The sequence below is a fragment of the Lepidochelys kempii genome, chromosome 1 (assembly GCF_965140285.1).
Source record: "Lepidochelys kempii isolate rLepKem1 chromosome 1, rLepKem1.hap1, whole genome shotgun sequence".
Lineage (NCBI taxonomy): Eukaryota > Metazoa > Chordata > Testudines > Cheloniidae > Lepidochelys > Lepidochelys kempii.
The window spans coordinates 3551810-3567250 of record NC_136380.1 but is presented as its reverse complement, the minus strand read 5'-3'; the positions used below and the strand labels follow the sequence as shown (position 1 = coordinate 3567250).

Genomic DNA, 15441 nt, shown 5'->3' with positions numbered 1-15441 from the left:
TCGCGGGTAAAGCTGGAAGGGATTGGTAAGAGCAGGGAAACTGAGGCAGGTGCCAGACTTGTGTGGCATGTAGGGGACTTGGGCATCCCTCAAAATGCAGGCCAGCTGTGGGGTACGAAGCATGGCGCTGAACTGGCGTTGCTGAATCTCTCCGGTTTATTGACCGGTTTGTTGATTTGGAGTGTTTTTCTTCAAGCCCCAGCTCCCGGAGTCATTTGGGGGTGGGAAAATTTCAGATTTTTAAGTTCCCAGTTTGGCCCTGTGCGGAGACAACCTGGAAACCGTCAAGCCCCCGGGCTCAATACCCAGAAGGCAAAGGGGAAAGAATCCAACAGATTTTTAAAATCTCGTGATTTCAAAACCAGTCCCGTGACTTTGGAGGGCCTGACTCGTGATTTTGGCATCCCAGTGCCAGGCCTGTCTCTCAGCCTGGTCAGTTGGAAGTGCGGTGCCGGGCTGGGGGAGCACTTGTTGTAAACTGCCCAAACCAAAGTGGTTTGGCTGTTTGCCTTCCAGCTCCGTGATTCAGAGGGAGGGACTGTCCCGTCTGCTGCAGCCTCTGTAGGTCCCTCCAGCCGTATTCAGGGTCTGTAAAATCCCCACCCCCACCCAGGGCAGGCCCCAGGTGGGACAGCCAAGCCCCCTGCCACCTCCAGTGCAGAAGGAGGCTAGAGTCAGGGGTTGCTACAGCCACTCTGGGTTGCACAGCTGCTCAGAGACAACCCTGGTGTGACTGAGAACTCCCTGGGCTGCCTTAGATATTCCAGGGGTCATCTCCATCCCTGACCACCCCTGACCATCCCTGACCACCCGGGCACAAAGATGGCTGACAGCCAGGCACGCCCCACAATTCCGGCCATCGATTTCCTGGCAGAGGGGTCTGCTGGGATCACCTGGCCACAGTTCCCCATTGGAGGGAATGGCGCCCGTATTCACCTGGGAGTTATTCGTTGCGTCTAGCACCCAAAAGGAAGCTGGTGTCCCCCGGGGACAGCCCACCCCATGCTCTTGCACCTCAGCACAGGGCAGAGCCCTGAAGGCCTGATCCTGCAGATGCAGACATAGCTGTGTAATGTTACGCCCATGCCTGGCACCCGCTCTCAGCAGGAGGTGGTTTCATAGTGTCACAGGGCTTACGGCCAGATGGGACCATTAGATCACCCTGCACACACAGAGAACTCCACCATTACCCCTGCACTGAGCCCAGTGACATGGGCTAGACTAAAGCATTTCAGTCCTTACTGTAGTGTGCCCCAAACAGGATGGACCCAGGGGCCCCCCAATGCCTGAGGCCCCTTATAATGGAAGCAAATTGATTGGGTGAGATATACCCAGATGATCCCAGCAGGTGACCCCACTCCCCAGGCCCTGCCAAAGGTCCCTCCCCCAAGGTCCCTGCCAAAATGACCTAGGTGAAAATTCCTTCCTGACCCCAAATCTGGCATCAGGTGTCCCCTGAGCAGGTGAGCCAGACCCACCAGCCAAGCATCTAGAAAGGTTTTGCCAGGCCACCTCAGATCACCGGTCCACCCTGTCCAGCTGTGGCTGATCTCTGATGCTTCAGATAGAGGCACCCCCCCCACACCAAATTTATCCGCCCAACTGTGCGTGGGGGAAGGGGAGGAGATTCCTTCCTGACCCCTGAAGGTGACAGGCTGATGCCCTGAAGCATGAGAATTGATCATAGTCATTGTTTTAGTGCAGAGCTACAAGTGTTATCAGCTGTTGGGGGCAAATCAGACCATCCTGTTCTCCCCACGGCCCAGGGAGGAAGGGAACGAACCGGGGGACGCACACATTCACAGCCTCCATGACCAGATGCCCAGAGCTAATTGTGTGTGGACGTGTTTGTCAGCTTGGAATCCAAAGAAGCAAAGAAACAGACAAAGGGTGAGGCACTGGGAGCGGTACATGAGTGACAACTGGCTAAATCCGGAAACGTCCATTTTTTAAGAAGTTACAGGTGAATAGAGCTGTCCAGAGGGCGACAACTCCACTTTACACCCACTTTGGAGGTTTCCAATATAAGAACATAATAGCTAGAATGCCGGGAAAGCCCCGAAGCAGCACACCTTAGAAAACAGGAAAGACGAACTAGCAACTGAGCAAAACCCTTTCCTGTTTATAAAGTCTCTCAGGCCCCTGTCCAAGCTGCCCCTGACCCCAGGATCCCGCACCATGCACAGACACACGGACCATGACGCACTGCAGTGGACGGGTTTTATTTGACTGTTACAGCCACTGGTACCCAAAGGGCATTTCCATGCATGTGGGTGCGCCTGGAATGGAGCAGGGTGTCTTTGTCGTGCGCGTCCCTGCCGAGGGCTTAGTGGTACTTGTACGACAGGGCGTGGGCCACCACACGGACCAGCTTCTGCCAGGCGGCCTGGCAGGCAGGGGTGAACTCGCTCCCGAAGTGGGCAGCCAGGACGATCATGAGGATGTCACCCAGGAGCTGCAGGGGAGGAGGAGGAAAATACCCCCCTGGTGAGCGCGGCTCCGAACCCCCCACGTCTCTCTAGCCACATGTGAGCAGTAAGGGCTGCTGCTCAGCGACCATGGTGGAGAGATATCTGTAGATATTGGTGCAGGGTGGGGGGAGAGGGCAAGTGGATGGATGGATGGATGGATGGATGGATGGATGGACGGGTGGGTGGATGGATGGATGGATGGGTGGGTGGGTGGGTGGATGGATGGATGGATGGGTGGGTGGGTGGATGGATGGATGGGTGGATGGATGGACACACGGACGGGTGGGTGGGTGGATGGATGGGTGGGTGGGTGGATGGATGGATGGGTGGATGGATGGACACACGGACGGGTGGGTGGGTGGATGGATGGGTGGGTGGGTGGATGGATGGATGGATGGGTGGGTGGGTGGGTGGGTGGATGGATGGGTGGGTGGGTGGGTGGGTGGGTGGATGGATGGATGGATGGATGGGTGGATGGATCATGAAGTTTGGGGCTCTGGGTTTTATCTGCATTGACACTGCCATGAAAATTTCTCCCCAGCCCAGGACCCCGTGAGAGTCTCTGTTTCATCTCTATGTTCTGCTCGCTTTACCCGTTTGCCTCCCCCAGCTCCTTCTCTCTCCCATCTGTGTCTTTCTGACCTTAACTCCTCATGCCTTCTCCTCTATTCCTGCGTGGTGAACCCTCTCTCCCTGCCCCCCCCCCCGCCCCCTTGAGTGCAGGGCCAGGCCAGCAGAAGACCTATACGCTACTTAAGTCCTCACAATAGGGCCTAAGTGGGACCTAGGGGGTGTCCCCTGCACCAGGGGAATGTCACTCTGACCAGCTCTCTCCTCCCTCTTCCCTGGCTCAGACCCCTTTCCTCTCCCCCAAATCCTTCCCCTCTTCTGGCACCCACCCCTTGCCATCCTTCCCCTTGCTCCCACCACCTGTCCCGGCCCTGTTGTTCCCCTGCCCCTCACCCCCTGCCATCAGCGCTGTATCTGTCTGTCGCTGGCATCTCCCCACCTCTCTAACGCCACCCCAGTGATCCCCCCCCAGTGCCCCTATAGCTTCCACTGGCACCTGCCCTTCGCTCGTGGCCTGCCCCGTGGTTTCCTCCTGCAGGCCCTTAGCCCCTTCCCTCCTCCCTCCCATCAGTCCTCTGCCCAAGGGGCGGGACAGGGGGGTTGTGCACAGAGCGCTGTGGGGCTGGGGTCATCACGGGGGAGCAGCACTTTCACTCCCTGGACATCCTTCTCGGCACCCGCCAAAGGGGCCGGTCCACCCGAGCATGCCCTTCTCCCCACAGATCCCTCCCCCTAGCACCCCGCTCACTTCTCTTGGACCAAACCCATATCACGCCCCCACCCCCTTCAGAGCACCCCACCTCCTCCCTCCATCCCTTCTGACACTGGATCCCAGGCCCAGGTGGCCTTGGCAGATTTCCACCTGCATTACTGGATCCTGCCAGACTCTCCCCTGAGCCTGCTCCCCAGGCCTGGCACCTTGTACGGGGTTATACAGCGTCACTTACTGTCTGTCACCTGTAGGCCCAGTGCACCTTTGGGAGCTTGCTCACCGGTGGCCTCCTCCATGCCCCAAAGGGAGAACCACCACTTGGCCCTGCCCTGTCCTGGGGGATCGAAGCGGGGGACCCAGGAGCCCAACTCACCCTGAAGTTCTCGGGGTCCACGTGTAGCCTGTCACAATGCAGCTCGCTCAGCTTGGCATAGGTGGCCTTGATGTTGTCCAGGTTCTTCACGGCATCCCCAAAGGAGGTCAGCACCTTCTTGCCGTGGTCACGGACCTTGGGGTTGCCCACAATGGCGGTGGGGCTGGAGAGGTTCCCGAAGGAAGAGAAAAACCTCTGGGTCCAGGGGTAGACGATCAGCAGCCTAGAGAGAGGGAGACAGGAGCAGAGACAGACGCAGGGTTACTGCAGCCTCCCTGCAGAAGCAGAAGCAGAAGCAGCAGCTTCGCCAGCCCAGGAGACAGGGGGGCAGATGCCATGGGGCTGGGCCTACCTGGCCAGGGCTTCGCCACCACATTCGGCCACGTTGACCTTGCCCCACAGGCCGGTAATGAGCTGCTTCTCTTCGGCTGTCCAGTGCACCATGGTGAGGAGCGAGGGGTCCTTTGCAGATGCAGCTGAGGGAGGAACCTGTAGCTGAGGGGCAGACCCCCAGCGGGGCCTTTATCCTCCGGCCTCCGCTCCTCCCCCTCTCTGTGGACACGGCCATTGGTCAGCCCTGGGGTGGGGTCTGCGCGGGCTGGGGAGAGGCCACTCCACTGCTTGCTTCGTCCATGCAGGGTGCGGTCTGCTGAGTCGGGATCCCAGGGCTAGCTCAACGGACATGCTAAATCCACCCTCTGGACTCTCCCGCTGTCCGCACAGCACCCCCACCCTAGGGCCCTGTCCCCAGGGGGATATTGACCCCAGCAGGCAGAGGTGTCACAAAGGACTTTGGCACTTACACCCTTAACCCTTGTCTCCTCTTTAGGACCAGAGAGGACCTTAAATTGGGGGCGGAGTCGCCCCTGCCCAGAGGGGTGACCCAAACCCCACACATCTCTGAAGTGCCGCTCCCAATGGCCCAGATCCTCCACTAGTGCAAACTGGCAGAGCTGCACTGAGTAAAACAGAGTTACACCAGGGAAGGATCTGGCCCTAGCATCATTGGAGTGAGTCCCAAGGGGCCAGCCCTGACCGTGTGGAGGGGCTGTGGGTGGGGACTGTTCCTGGATTGCTGCTGGCAGGGGGTTGGCTAATGGGGCAGGTTTCACGGGGTTGACTGTGTGCCATACTAACAGGGCAGACAGGTGACTGGCCCCGACCCTCTGGCGGGGACAAAGGCCTGGTGTCGGCTCCCCCGCGGCCGGCGTCAGTGAGCGCCAGCGTGGTCGATGATGAAGGGCCTGTTCACACCAGCTGAGGATCTGGCCCACCGACACAGTTTCCAATGCAGGGCGGGGCTCTCCATTCCCTTATACCATGTGCAGTGAGAATGGGACACAAAATCCAGACAGATCAGTGTGATCATGTTTTGCACCCACGGGACACAGGTGCAAGTGACTTTCCAGGGGAGGAGAGGGTCAGGCCCATGATTTCGAGTGGTTCCAGGTGTTTTAGGGCCTAAACAAGGGGAAAGTGAAAATTTCAGCAAGGAGACCAGTGGCACCTTATAGACTCATACATTTATTTGGGAGTCAGTTTTTGTGGGTAAAAAGCCCACTTCTTCAGATTCTTCAGGTGGCCTTCTCCTCCCAGGCTGATCCCCTGGGTGTCTGTGGTGTTTCTCTGGCTTTAGCCCAGAGTCAACGAGTGCGAATTATGATGCCCAGTGAAGACCTCAGGATCTGGCTCTTCACAGCGGTCATTTGGGGACTACATTTAAAAACGCTAGCCCAGATCCTCCGCTGGCACAAATCAGCCTAGCTGAGACCCTGGCCTATTTCACGTTGTGTCCGACTTACACTCCTAGCCAACAGGCTGGCACGGGGACCCCTCCTTTTCACTTGGGACCCATGAGCCGGCTCAAGAGGCCCCTTTCAGAGAACAGTTCAGCCCCGTCCCATTGGGCCGATAACTCGCAAGGAGCCGCAGCTGCACATTGCAGATAAATCTTCCAAACCACAGGCCAGAGCTTGCTAGAGTTTTCCATCTCTGAGGTACACACATGCCCGACACGCTAAAGGGGCCTGCAGGCTTCAGAGGACCATGTTTTTTATAAGAACTGGGAACCAGAGAGTTAAATCATATATAGGCACTTCTCAATACAACCTCGGCCATACACCCCCTGACCTACCCCCCTCCACCTGAACTCTTTAAAAGAAAGCTACACTACACACTGGGAAATGAACTCTGAGGACCCATCCTCAACTCACAATGGGGACTAGACAGCGTGACCAGGGGGTTTCCATTTGTTATTTCTGCCAGCTCACCCTGAAGTCAAAGATCAACCCAGACATTTGAATCGAGCATTTATTAGACATTTTCCTGAACTGAATTCCAGCTGTGGCAGCATTTTAAAGGGCTTGATAGTCTCACCCCCTGCCAAAGATGAATGTTAAAAGCTGCCGGGTAATGGAGTTTTCTCCTGTCTTTGGGTTCAAAATGTGGGAAACTTCTAGGAGGGACATGAGGTGAGGGAAGGAAACAGGGGGGCGTTTGGCTTTGAATTAGGGCAGAAATGCCCTTTCTGCTCCCTGGAGTTTGCATCGCCCATACACACAAAGGCAATTAGTAACCATAATAATTGCTCATATGACTGTCACAGTGAATCTCTGCAGTGCCCCCAAAACACGCTAGGCACCCCACAAAAAGGCAGGCAAAGCCCTGGCTGCTGCCCTGACGTGCGCAGAGCCTAAGCCCCAGAGCAAAGGATTTGCGCCAGGAGGGGTCTGATTCAGTTACGGGGATGGGGACTCTGTTCAGCATTCAAACAAGAACCTGGCTGGTAGCCAAGAGGCTCAGGGCTGCATCTCCACACTCGGGGAGACCTTAGGCTGCTGACCACCGGGAGCCGGGGGTGGAAGAAGGGGCAGATCATTCCATGGTCGCCCTGCTCAGTGTGTTCCCCTGACACCCTGCTCCAGGCCACTGTCGGAGACAGGATCCTGAGCTAGATGGACCCTGGTCTGACTCAGTGTGGCAGCTCTTATGTCCTTAAGATGCAACAAGCGAGGGGCATGAAGCAGGGAAAGCAAGGAGGAGGAGAAACACAAGGGGGGCAGCTGTAAGATTCTCCAGTTGCTCAGTTCTACATTGCTGGGTTGGCAACGTGGCCATTCCTCCCCTCTTCCTCCCCATCCCCCCTCTCATGAGCCGGGCGAGATCCCGGAGGAGAGCTTGGCAAACAGGGCTGGGGATAGACCTGCACAAGCAGCAGGGACCTACACACACCCCTTTCTCCCCACCCCGAATGCTCATAGCCCGTGACGCTGCCTTACAGGCCAGTACTGGGCTACCAGCGTTAGCCATGTCTGCAGGATGGCCTGACCGGGCCCGGTGCTGGCCCTGGTGGAGGAAGGCACGTGCCGGAAGGTAATCACACACTTAAGTGCTTTCCTGAATTGGGGCCCCTGTGAGCTGCTGCGTGCCTGGTAGAGATGGGAGCTGAGGATGCTGACACCTGCGGGCTCCGGCTGCTGGTCTCTGTGATACGTGTGCTGCCTCGCCGACAATCTCCTTCAACGGGTGCCCAGCGCGGGGCCGATTGCAGCTTCTTCATTGCTGTCTCTGGATGGAATTCGCCAGTGTGCAGAGGCCTGGATATGCCTCCATAGCAGCAGAAGAGTTCTGTCCCACGTACGGGCTCCTTAAGCTCTTATTGCAGTGACACTGGCAACCCTGGGGTAAGGCAGGGCGAACCAGCCGGTCATATCACAGCCAGGTGCAGCTCTGTGTATATATCCAGAACAGACTCGCATCAAAGCTGCTGCCCACTCTCACCCCCAGGGCTCTGTGGCTTTGTCTAGACCTGCGGCTCATGTCCGGTTCGCATTCAATGGGCAGGTCATCCGAGCTAATCAACACGCCTGGGAATGCTAGTTGTCTGCCCGCTCTGTGTCCCCCCCAGGCCCCTTGGGTGCGGGGTTCTGTCCCAGCTGGTGGCACCAAGACCACTGAGAGGGAGCTTGAGTCCGCTCCACACCCTGAGCTAACAACCATGCAGTTAGAACAGGAGGACTCGTGGCACCTTAGAGGCAAACCAATTTATTTGAGCTTAAGCTTTCGGGAGCTACAGCTGTTCTTTTTGCGGATACAGACTAACACGGCTGCTCCTGGGAAGCCATGCAGTAGTGGCTTCTAGCTCATGCGGTAGAGGCTCATGCACTCAGCGCAAGAGGTCCCTGGTTCGATCCCGACGACCGGGGTCTATCAGCGTTATGGCTGCCCCTCGCACACCAGTCTGCCCTGGTACAGTACAACCAACCGGTACGGAACAATGCAACAGGTGACACTGAACAATCACAATTTCAATTAATTTTCCACGCCAAGGCTTTTTCTTTGACGTTATTAACTGGTGCCATTAAAAAGAAGCGACATTGTGCAGGGTGCGGTTTATATCGGGGGGGGGGTGTGAAGGGAAGGGGGAGAGATAGAAAAGCGAGAGGCCTGTGGCAGAGTGGGAGCAGAATCGGCTGAGGGAACTGAGGTTATTTAGTTTGCAAAAGAGAAGAGTGAGGGAGGGATTTGATAGCAGCCCTCAGCTGCCTGAAGGGGGGCTCCAAAGAGGATGGCTCTAGACTGTTCTCAGTGGTAGCAGATGACAGGACAAGGAGTAATGGTCTCAAGTTGCAGTGGGGGAGGTTTAGGTTGGATATTAGGAAAACTTTTTCACGAGGAGGGTGGTGAAACACTGGAATGGGTTCCCTAGGGAGGTAGCGGAATCTCCTTCCTTAGAAGTTTTTAAGTCCCAGCTCGACAAAGCCCTGGCTGGGATGATTTAGTGGGTGTTGGTCCTGCTTGGAGCAGGGTGCTGGACTAGAACCTCCTGAGGGCCCTTCCAGCCCTGATCTTCTGTGATTCTGTGACTCCAAGGGGACAAAAGGCTGGGAACCCTAGTGGGATTGTCCTTCTCTAACATGTCGGAGGAGAGGCTTCTTCTTTTCAGCACTGTACAGCTATATCGGGCCAGATTCTCAGCTGGTGCAACTTGCCCCGGAGCCCTCCTTGCCCCTTTGTCATTGCCGGGTTGGTGTAGCACAGCAGAGCAGCTGCCTTTCAGCCCGAGGTTAGCAACACAGACAAACTATCAGCTGCAAAGTGCCCTGGAACACGCCCTGAAGTCTTGGCCGGGGGGGCGCATGTTCTCTTGGCTGCCTCCCTATCTCCCCAGAGCAGCCCGGCAGGGCCACACGCCCAGAAAGCGTGAACCCTCTTCCACCCTAACTGGCCGCTTCGATAAAGGTGTTGGGACGAGGGGCACGACCGCCCTCAGAGATACGCCCTGGCTCAGCAGGTCTGTGTACTTGGGGGCTTCGCAAGCCAGCAGAGCGGAGCTTCGCCTGCAGACAGGCTACCCATTGCGGGCTGGGGTCGGCCCGCATTGCTTATTTCCTGGGGGTCTGAGTCCTTTGATGCTGGCTGAGTTACACCAGTGTAAATTTGGGGTTGCACAGTGGGAAAGGGGGCCCTGTTATTTCCCGGTCTCTGGATTCTTTAGACACAGCCAGTCCTGCTTCTTGGCAGGGGAGTAGACGAGGGGACCCTTGTGGTCCCTTCTGGCCCTGTGGCTCTATGGTTCTGTTCTGTTGTGGGTGAAATGGGGGCAGATGGACAGGGCTAGACAGGTAGGCCCAAAGGGGCTGATTCACCACGGCCTTGCTCCATTTACACCAGTGCAAGGTGAGTGCGGGACATTACCAGATGAGAAGGACTGGGTCTGATGCCCATTACCCCGAGGCCCCTTTGCACGGGCGATGTCCAGAAGCATGTACTTTAGGGACCCTAAAGGCAGAGCAGCATAAAGGGGCCGTAGTGTAAGTGAGCATCAGCACTGTGGGATTTGATGCTCACTTTGCACAGATGCACCAGAGGCACGTGATGGAGAAGGCAGACTGAATCCCAGCTCAGCTTCCCTTTGGGAGAGTCTAGCAGCCTTTCTGGGACACAGAGCCCCCAGGCACTGAGCAATGCCCTGTAGCTGCAGGCTGCCTGCTCTGGGCACTTGCTTTCCCATGAACCAGGGGCTTAAACCTTTTTCTGAGCAGGCAGCATCCTCCAGCCCTAGCACAAGCTGCCCTTTTCTCGTTAAGCCAGCTTTCCCCATAGCAGGCTGAGCCGTGTGCACCAATGAGAGGGGTTCTATCCTGGGGGCTGGGGAACTTGCATTGCTGAGTCTGGGAAGGGCTATGGGGTTGATTTCTAAAAGCCGCTTTCTTAAGTGCCTGGAGATCCTGGGCACCTGAAAAGGGATGGCATAGGGTTGGCTGCTACAACACTCAGCATTGCAACACATAAGTACCTCTGTGAATCTAGGCCACACACCCTCATGCTTCAGGGCACCAGCCCACCTCTCATTCCTGGGGGTCAGGAATCATTTTCCCTGTGGGGCAGCTAGCCCATAATTCCCTAGTACAGGGCTGTTGTCTATTCCTCTGGAGCAGCTGGTGCTGGCCATGGTCAGAAGCAGGGTGTGGGGTAGAAGGCCCTGGTCTGACCCGGTTTGGCAATTCCTAGGTGGCTAAGTATAAATGCTGCCCATGTTGGCAGATGAGACCCTCTGAGAGATCGAGTCCTATGCTGCTGTCACTGACACTGCTGTCAATCCAGAGTGACACCAAGAGAGCCAGTGGAGTCACTCTGGATCAGCACCAGTGTAAATGAGAACAGGCTTTGCCTCCTAACCCCTGAAGACAAACACTAACTGCACTGATCCAATTTCCACCAGTTCCCTGAATAGCTGGATCTGGCCTTTTGTGTCTGGAGTTTCTCAGAAGACAAAGGGTAAATGTGATTCCCTGTCTGTGTGACCCTGGTTCACGTGCTAACTGAATTGTCTGATGATGGATTGTATCTGCAAGGGTCTCTTTGTTTAATCTGCTCCTTAATACAACTTCCTAGCAGAAGGAAGCCCTGACTGATTAAGGGATCTCTGCAATCCACAGAACAGGCATTTGAGAGGAGGGTCTGGCCTTGAAACGCACATCACACCTGCTGGGAGCCCCAGGGTCTCATCCTGAGAGCATTCAGAATGTCCTTGTTCAACTCTCAGGTCTTCTGTGCTCCGGGAGGAGCTCTTCGATGAAACCTTCATAACCTCTGGGGCTAGATCCCCTGGTCTGGCTGAGCTGCACCTGCAGAAGGTCTGATGGGTGGGAGAGGGATCTGAGCCATCTGTGTGGTCCCTAGATCTTGGGGCAAACTGGGGACTGGCCTGAAGGTTGCTTGTTTTTATACCCAGCTGCCCACAGCCCCAGAGGATCATTCTGACTGCTGGGAATAGCCAGATCACAGAGGGTCCCCTTTCTTCCCACAACCCGCACCCTGGGAATCGCTGTGTTCTCACTTAAGCTGCGGTTGGCCGCAGAATCTGGCCCACCGACTCCATCCTGCATAAGGCCAGACGGGCACCTTATTCTGGGACTTTGACAAAGAGATAGGGGGAGAATGTCCTTCCTTAGAGGTTTTTAAGGTCAGGCTTGACAAAGCCCTGGCTGGGATGATTTAATTGGGGATCGGCCCTGCTTTGAGCAGGGGGTTGGACTAGATACCTCCTGAGGTCCCTTCCAACCCTGGTATTCTATGATTCTATGTCGCTCTGGAGCCAGGAGACTCAGCTGGGACCGTTCCAGTGCTGCCCACGACTCACTCCTCCTGCACTGGGATCTTTTATTTATTCCTGCTCTTTTTTTTTTGCCAGAGGTTGGGCTGGAAGCACGCTGGCCCCGCATCCCCCAGCCACACTGACCAGCACAGGGTGTCAGCAGAGTGTGCCATGACTTTGCAAACTCTGGCTCCCAGATCTGCTGAGTCATGTAACCCCCCGCGTGCAAACACACCGCCTAGGTTAGAGGGCTGCAGGGCTGGGGCAGCGTGATAATAAACCCTGCGTGAACAGGAAAGTGACTGTGGCCCAGATAAGGCCCTGCCTTGGACACGCTGCTGCTCTTCCTGCTGTGTCAGAATTCTGACGCGGCAGAAATCGATGTCGCATAACATCCCAAATCTTTTTCAGCAATTTGCCCCAGGGCTTGCAAAGCGAGAGGCCCCGGGCTCGACTAGAATTTGCTGCTCACGCACAGCTGCTGCTGTTATTCCAGTGGCTGATTGATCCCTGGATTGATTTATCGAGCGTAAGAGCAGGGGTTGCAGAAGTGGCTCGTGATTTGAGACGCTCCACTTTCAGGGAGCCGAGCTTGGTAAACCTTAAAGGGACCTAATTTTCAGAGGGTGGGTGCTCACCACTGTCTGAAAGTCACCCCCTCCTCCCGTGAGGTGAACATCTTGGCCTAATTTCGAAAGAAAGCAAAGAAACTGTCCCATCCCCACCAACCAGAGCCAAGGCCTGACAGACTGACTTCTCTCCCCTTCTGCATTGCCTGCCCACCACAGATCTCACAGTCACCCAGAAAGCCCAGGGCAGACCTGTGAAGAGAACCCAGACTTCCAGGCTCGCAGTCCCATGCTTTAACCACACGGCCTTCCCCTTATACCAGCCCTAGATCAGGGTATAATCCCCCTAGTCCAGGCTGGGCTGTATGTGGGGTAGCAATTGATTTTAACCACATGTCTGCATGTCAAGTGGTCTTTTGACCTCTCGTCATAGAATCATAGAAGATTAGGGTTGAAAGAGACCTCAGGAGGTCATCTAGTCCAACCCCTTGCTCAAAGTAGGACTAGCACCAACTAAATCATCTCAACCTAGACCTCCCCCACTGCAACTTGAGACCATTGCTCCTTGTTCTGTCATCTGGTGCCACTGAGAGCAGTCTAGCTCCATCCTCTTTGAACCCCCTTTCAGGTAGTTGAAAGCAGCTATCAAATCCCCCCTCATTCTTCTCTTCCGCAGACTAAATAATCCCAGTTCCCTCAGCCTCGCCTCATAAATCATGTGCCCCAGCCCCCTAATCATTTTCCTTGCCCTCCACTGGACTCTCTTCAATTTGTCCACATCCTTTCTGTAGTAGGGGGGCTCAAAACTGGACACAATACTCCAGATATGGCCTCACCAGTGCCGAATAGAGGGGAATAATCACTTCTCTCGATCTGCTGGCAATGCTCTTACTAATGCAGCCCAAAATGCCATTGGCCTTCTTGGCAACAAGGGCACACTGCTGACTCATATCCAGCTTCTTGTCCACTGTAATCCCCGCATCCTTTTCTGAAGAACTGCTGCTTAGCCAGTCGCTTATGCTGTATGAACGAGGCGAACGTTATTTTTCATTTCGCTCTTGCAGATGGTCCTTGCATCTGGATGGCTGCGGCTGAGACTTCTTGCGAGCACTCGAGCTGACTGAAAACCCTGAAGCCCTGGTCTCCTTGGGAACTTTTGGGGTTGCCCTGCCCTGCCTTATGGGCATTTGAGTCTTTTGTGGAGTTTAAAGCCAGAAGGGATAATTACCCCATCCAGTCTGACCTCCTGTATATCACATACCATTAATTTTCACCCAGTTACTTCTGCATTGAGCCCAAGGGCTTGTGTCTGGCCAAAGCAGGTCCCCCAGAAAGGTGAACAGGCTGGATCGGAAACCAGCAAGAGTTGGACACCCCACCACTGCCCTGGGTTGTTTGATTCAATGGCTAGTCACCTTCACTGGTTAACATTGGGGCCTTATTTCTGAGGTGAACGTGTCTGGCTTTTCCTTCCAGCCACTGGCTTTTGTTCTGTCTTTCTCCAGGATGTTACAAGGCCTCTAGTACCTGGTATTTTCTCCCCTGGAAGATGCTTATAAACTGTGATCAAGTGTATTATAGATCTTCTTTTGGATAAACGTATTTGCATGTCTACATCTAGTAGGAAAGCATGCAGGCCATACTTCCATAGTGGGGGACTCTCTCCTGGGAAGCAGGAACTCTGGAAAAGATTTGGGGGTCATGATGCATAATCTGCTGACCATGAGCCCCCAGAGTGACGCTGTGGCCAAAAGAGCTAATGTGAGCCTGAGCTGCATGAAGAGGCAAAGCTCAAGTAGGAACAGAGAGGTTATTTTACCAGGGTGTTTAGCACTTGTGCCACCGCTGCTGGGATCCTGCGTCCAGTTCTGGTGTCCACAACTCAAGAAGGATGTTGATGCATTGGCGAGGGGTTCAGAGAAGAGCCAGGAGAATGATTAGAGGCTTGGAAAACCTGCCTTACAGCGATAGACTCCAGGAGCTCAATCTATTTAGCGTAAAAAGAGAAGGTTAAGGGGTGACTTGATTACAGCCTACAAGTACCTACGCATGGGGAGCAAATAGTGAACGATGAGCTCAGTCTAGCAGAGAAAGGTCTAAGATGATACTTTGGCTGGAGGTTGAAGCTAGACACATTCAGACTGGAAGTAAGGTGTAATTTTTAACAGGGAGGGTAATTAACCATGGGAACAATTTCCCAGGGTCGTAGCAGATTCTCCATCACTGGCAACTTTTAAATCAAGGCTGGATGTTTTTCTAACTGCTCTGCTCTAGGAATGATTTGGGGGCAAGTCTCTGGCCTGTGTCATACGGGGGGTCAGACTAGCTGATCACAGTGGTCCCTTCTGGCCTTGGAATTTATGACAAGGGCGGGGAGGAATCTTCATGCAGAGGGAGCTTGACCCTGGTGCGGAAGCCCAGTCTGAGGCCGAGGCATGTTAAGGCCTCACTGAATTAAGTGGGGCCCAGACCTTGCCTTGGGCCTTTGCATGGGGCTGAATTTCAAAGACTCTGCAATCTTGGGACTAAACTGCTCTCATGTAGCCTGGTCTAAACCTGAGTAACCCCACTGACTTGAATGGCAATGCTCCGGATTTACACCCATTTCACAGAGAGTAGAATCTGGTTTTTTGGGCAACCTGGTACTGCTCCAAGTAACTTGTGCTTTATCCCTGCGGAGTCAGCACAGAGGAATTGTGCCGGCCCTGGGCCAGGTCAGCCGGCTTCTGTGTCTGTGGAAATGCTCTTTGCTGGTTCATGCCAGCAGCGTTTTAATGAGCTGGAATAAAACTTTCATGATTGAAGAGCCTGGGGGCAGTGTGACGTACCGGTTTTCCATGCCATTAGTAAAGCTCAGCTCGTATGAAGCACTTTTTGGCTGTAGATTTGTAAGCCCTTTACCATTATGGCAACTCCCACTATCCCAGATGGGGAAACTGAGGCACAGAGCAGGGACACGGCTGGCCCAAGGTCACCCTGCAAGAGGCTGTGACAGACACACAACTAGACCACCAGGCATTTGCAGTCCTCATTTCATGATCTAACTGCCAGACCACGCTGCCTCCCTACGTGCGGCTTAGGCATTGGCTGTGGCGTTACCAAGCCAAGTTCTGATCTTTCCGAGCAGGGGGCAGAACAAAGGAGGA

General features: G+C 54.9%; 1 protein-coding gene and 1 long non-coding RNA gene across 2 annotated transcripts; one reads left to right on the top strand and one right to left on the bottom strand.

Moving 5' to 3' along the window:
* Window positions 1–2213: 2213 nt before the first annotated feature.
* On the bottom strand, window positions 2214–4580 carry LOC140907248 (hemoglobin subunit beta). The gene is made up of 3 exons (XM_073332755.2): window positions 4479–4580; window positions 4127–4349; window positions 2214–2455 (listed from the first exon to the last, which is right to left on the bottom strand). Exons 1-3 carry the CDS (start codon window positions 4568–4570, stop codon window positions 2327–2329), a joined length of 444 nt encoding a protein of 147 aa, XP_073188856.1. The 5' UTR covers window positions 4571–4580; the 3' UTR covers window positions 2214–2326.
* A 4808-nt stretch (window positions 4581–9388) lies between these two features.
* On the top strand, window positions 9389–15104 carry LOC140907254 (uncharacterized). The gene is made up of 2 exons (XR_012157424.2): window positions 9389–9419; window positions 13360–15104. It is a non-coding gene; the product is annotated as an uncharacterized LOC140907254 (long non-coding RNA).
* Window positions 15105–15441: the final 337 nt, after the last annotated feature.

Coding starts and splice junctions, on each gene's coding strand:
- LOC140907248 (XM_073332755.2), bottom strand. CDS start 4,570: ATGGTGCACTGGACAGCCGAAGAGAAGCAGCTCATTACCGGCCTGTGG. Junction 4,350..4,478: donor GGTGGCGAAGCCCTGGCCAG/GTAGGCCCAGCC, acceptor CCCTCTCTCTAG/GCTGCTGATCGTCTACCCCT. Junction 2,456..4,126: donor TGGACCCCGAGAACTTCAGG/GTGAGTTGGGCT, acceptor CCTCCCCTGCAG/CTCCTGGGTGACATCCTCAT.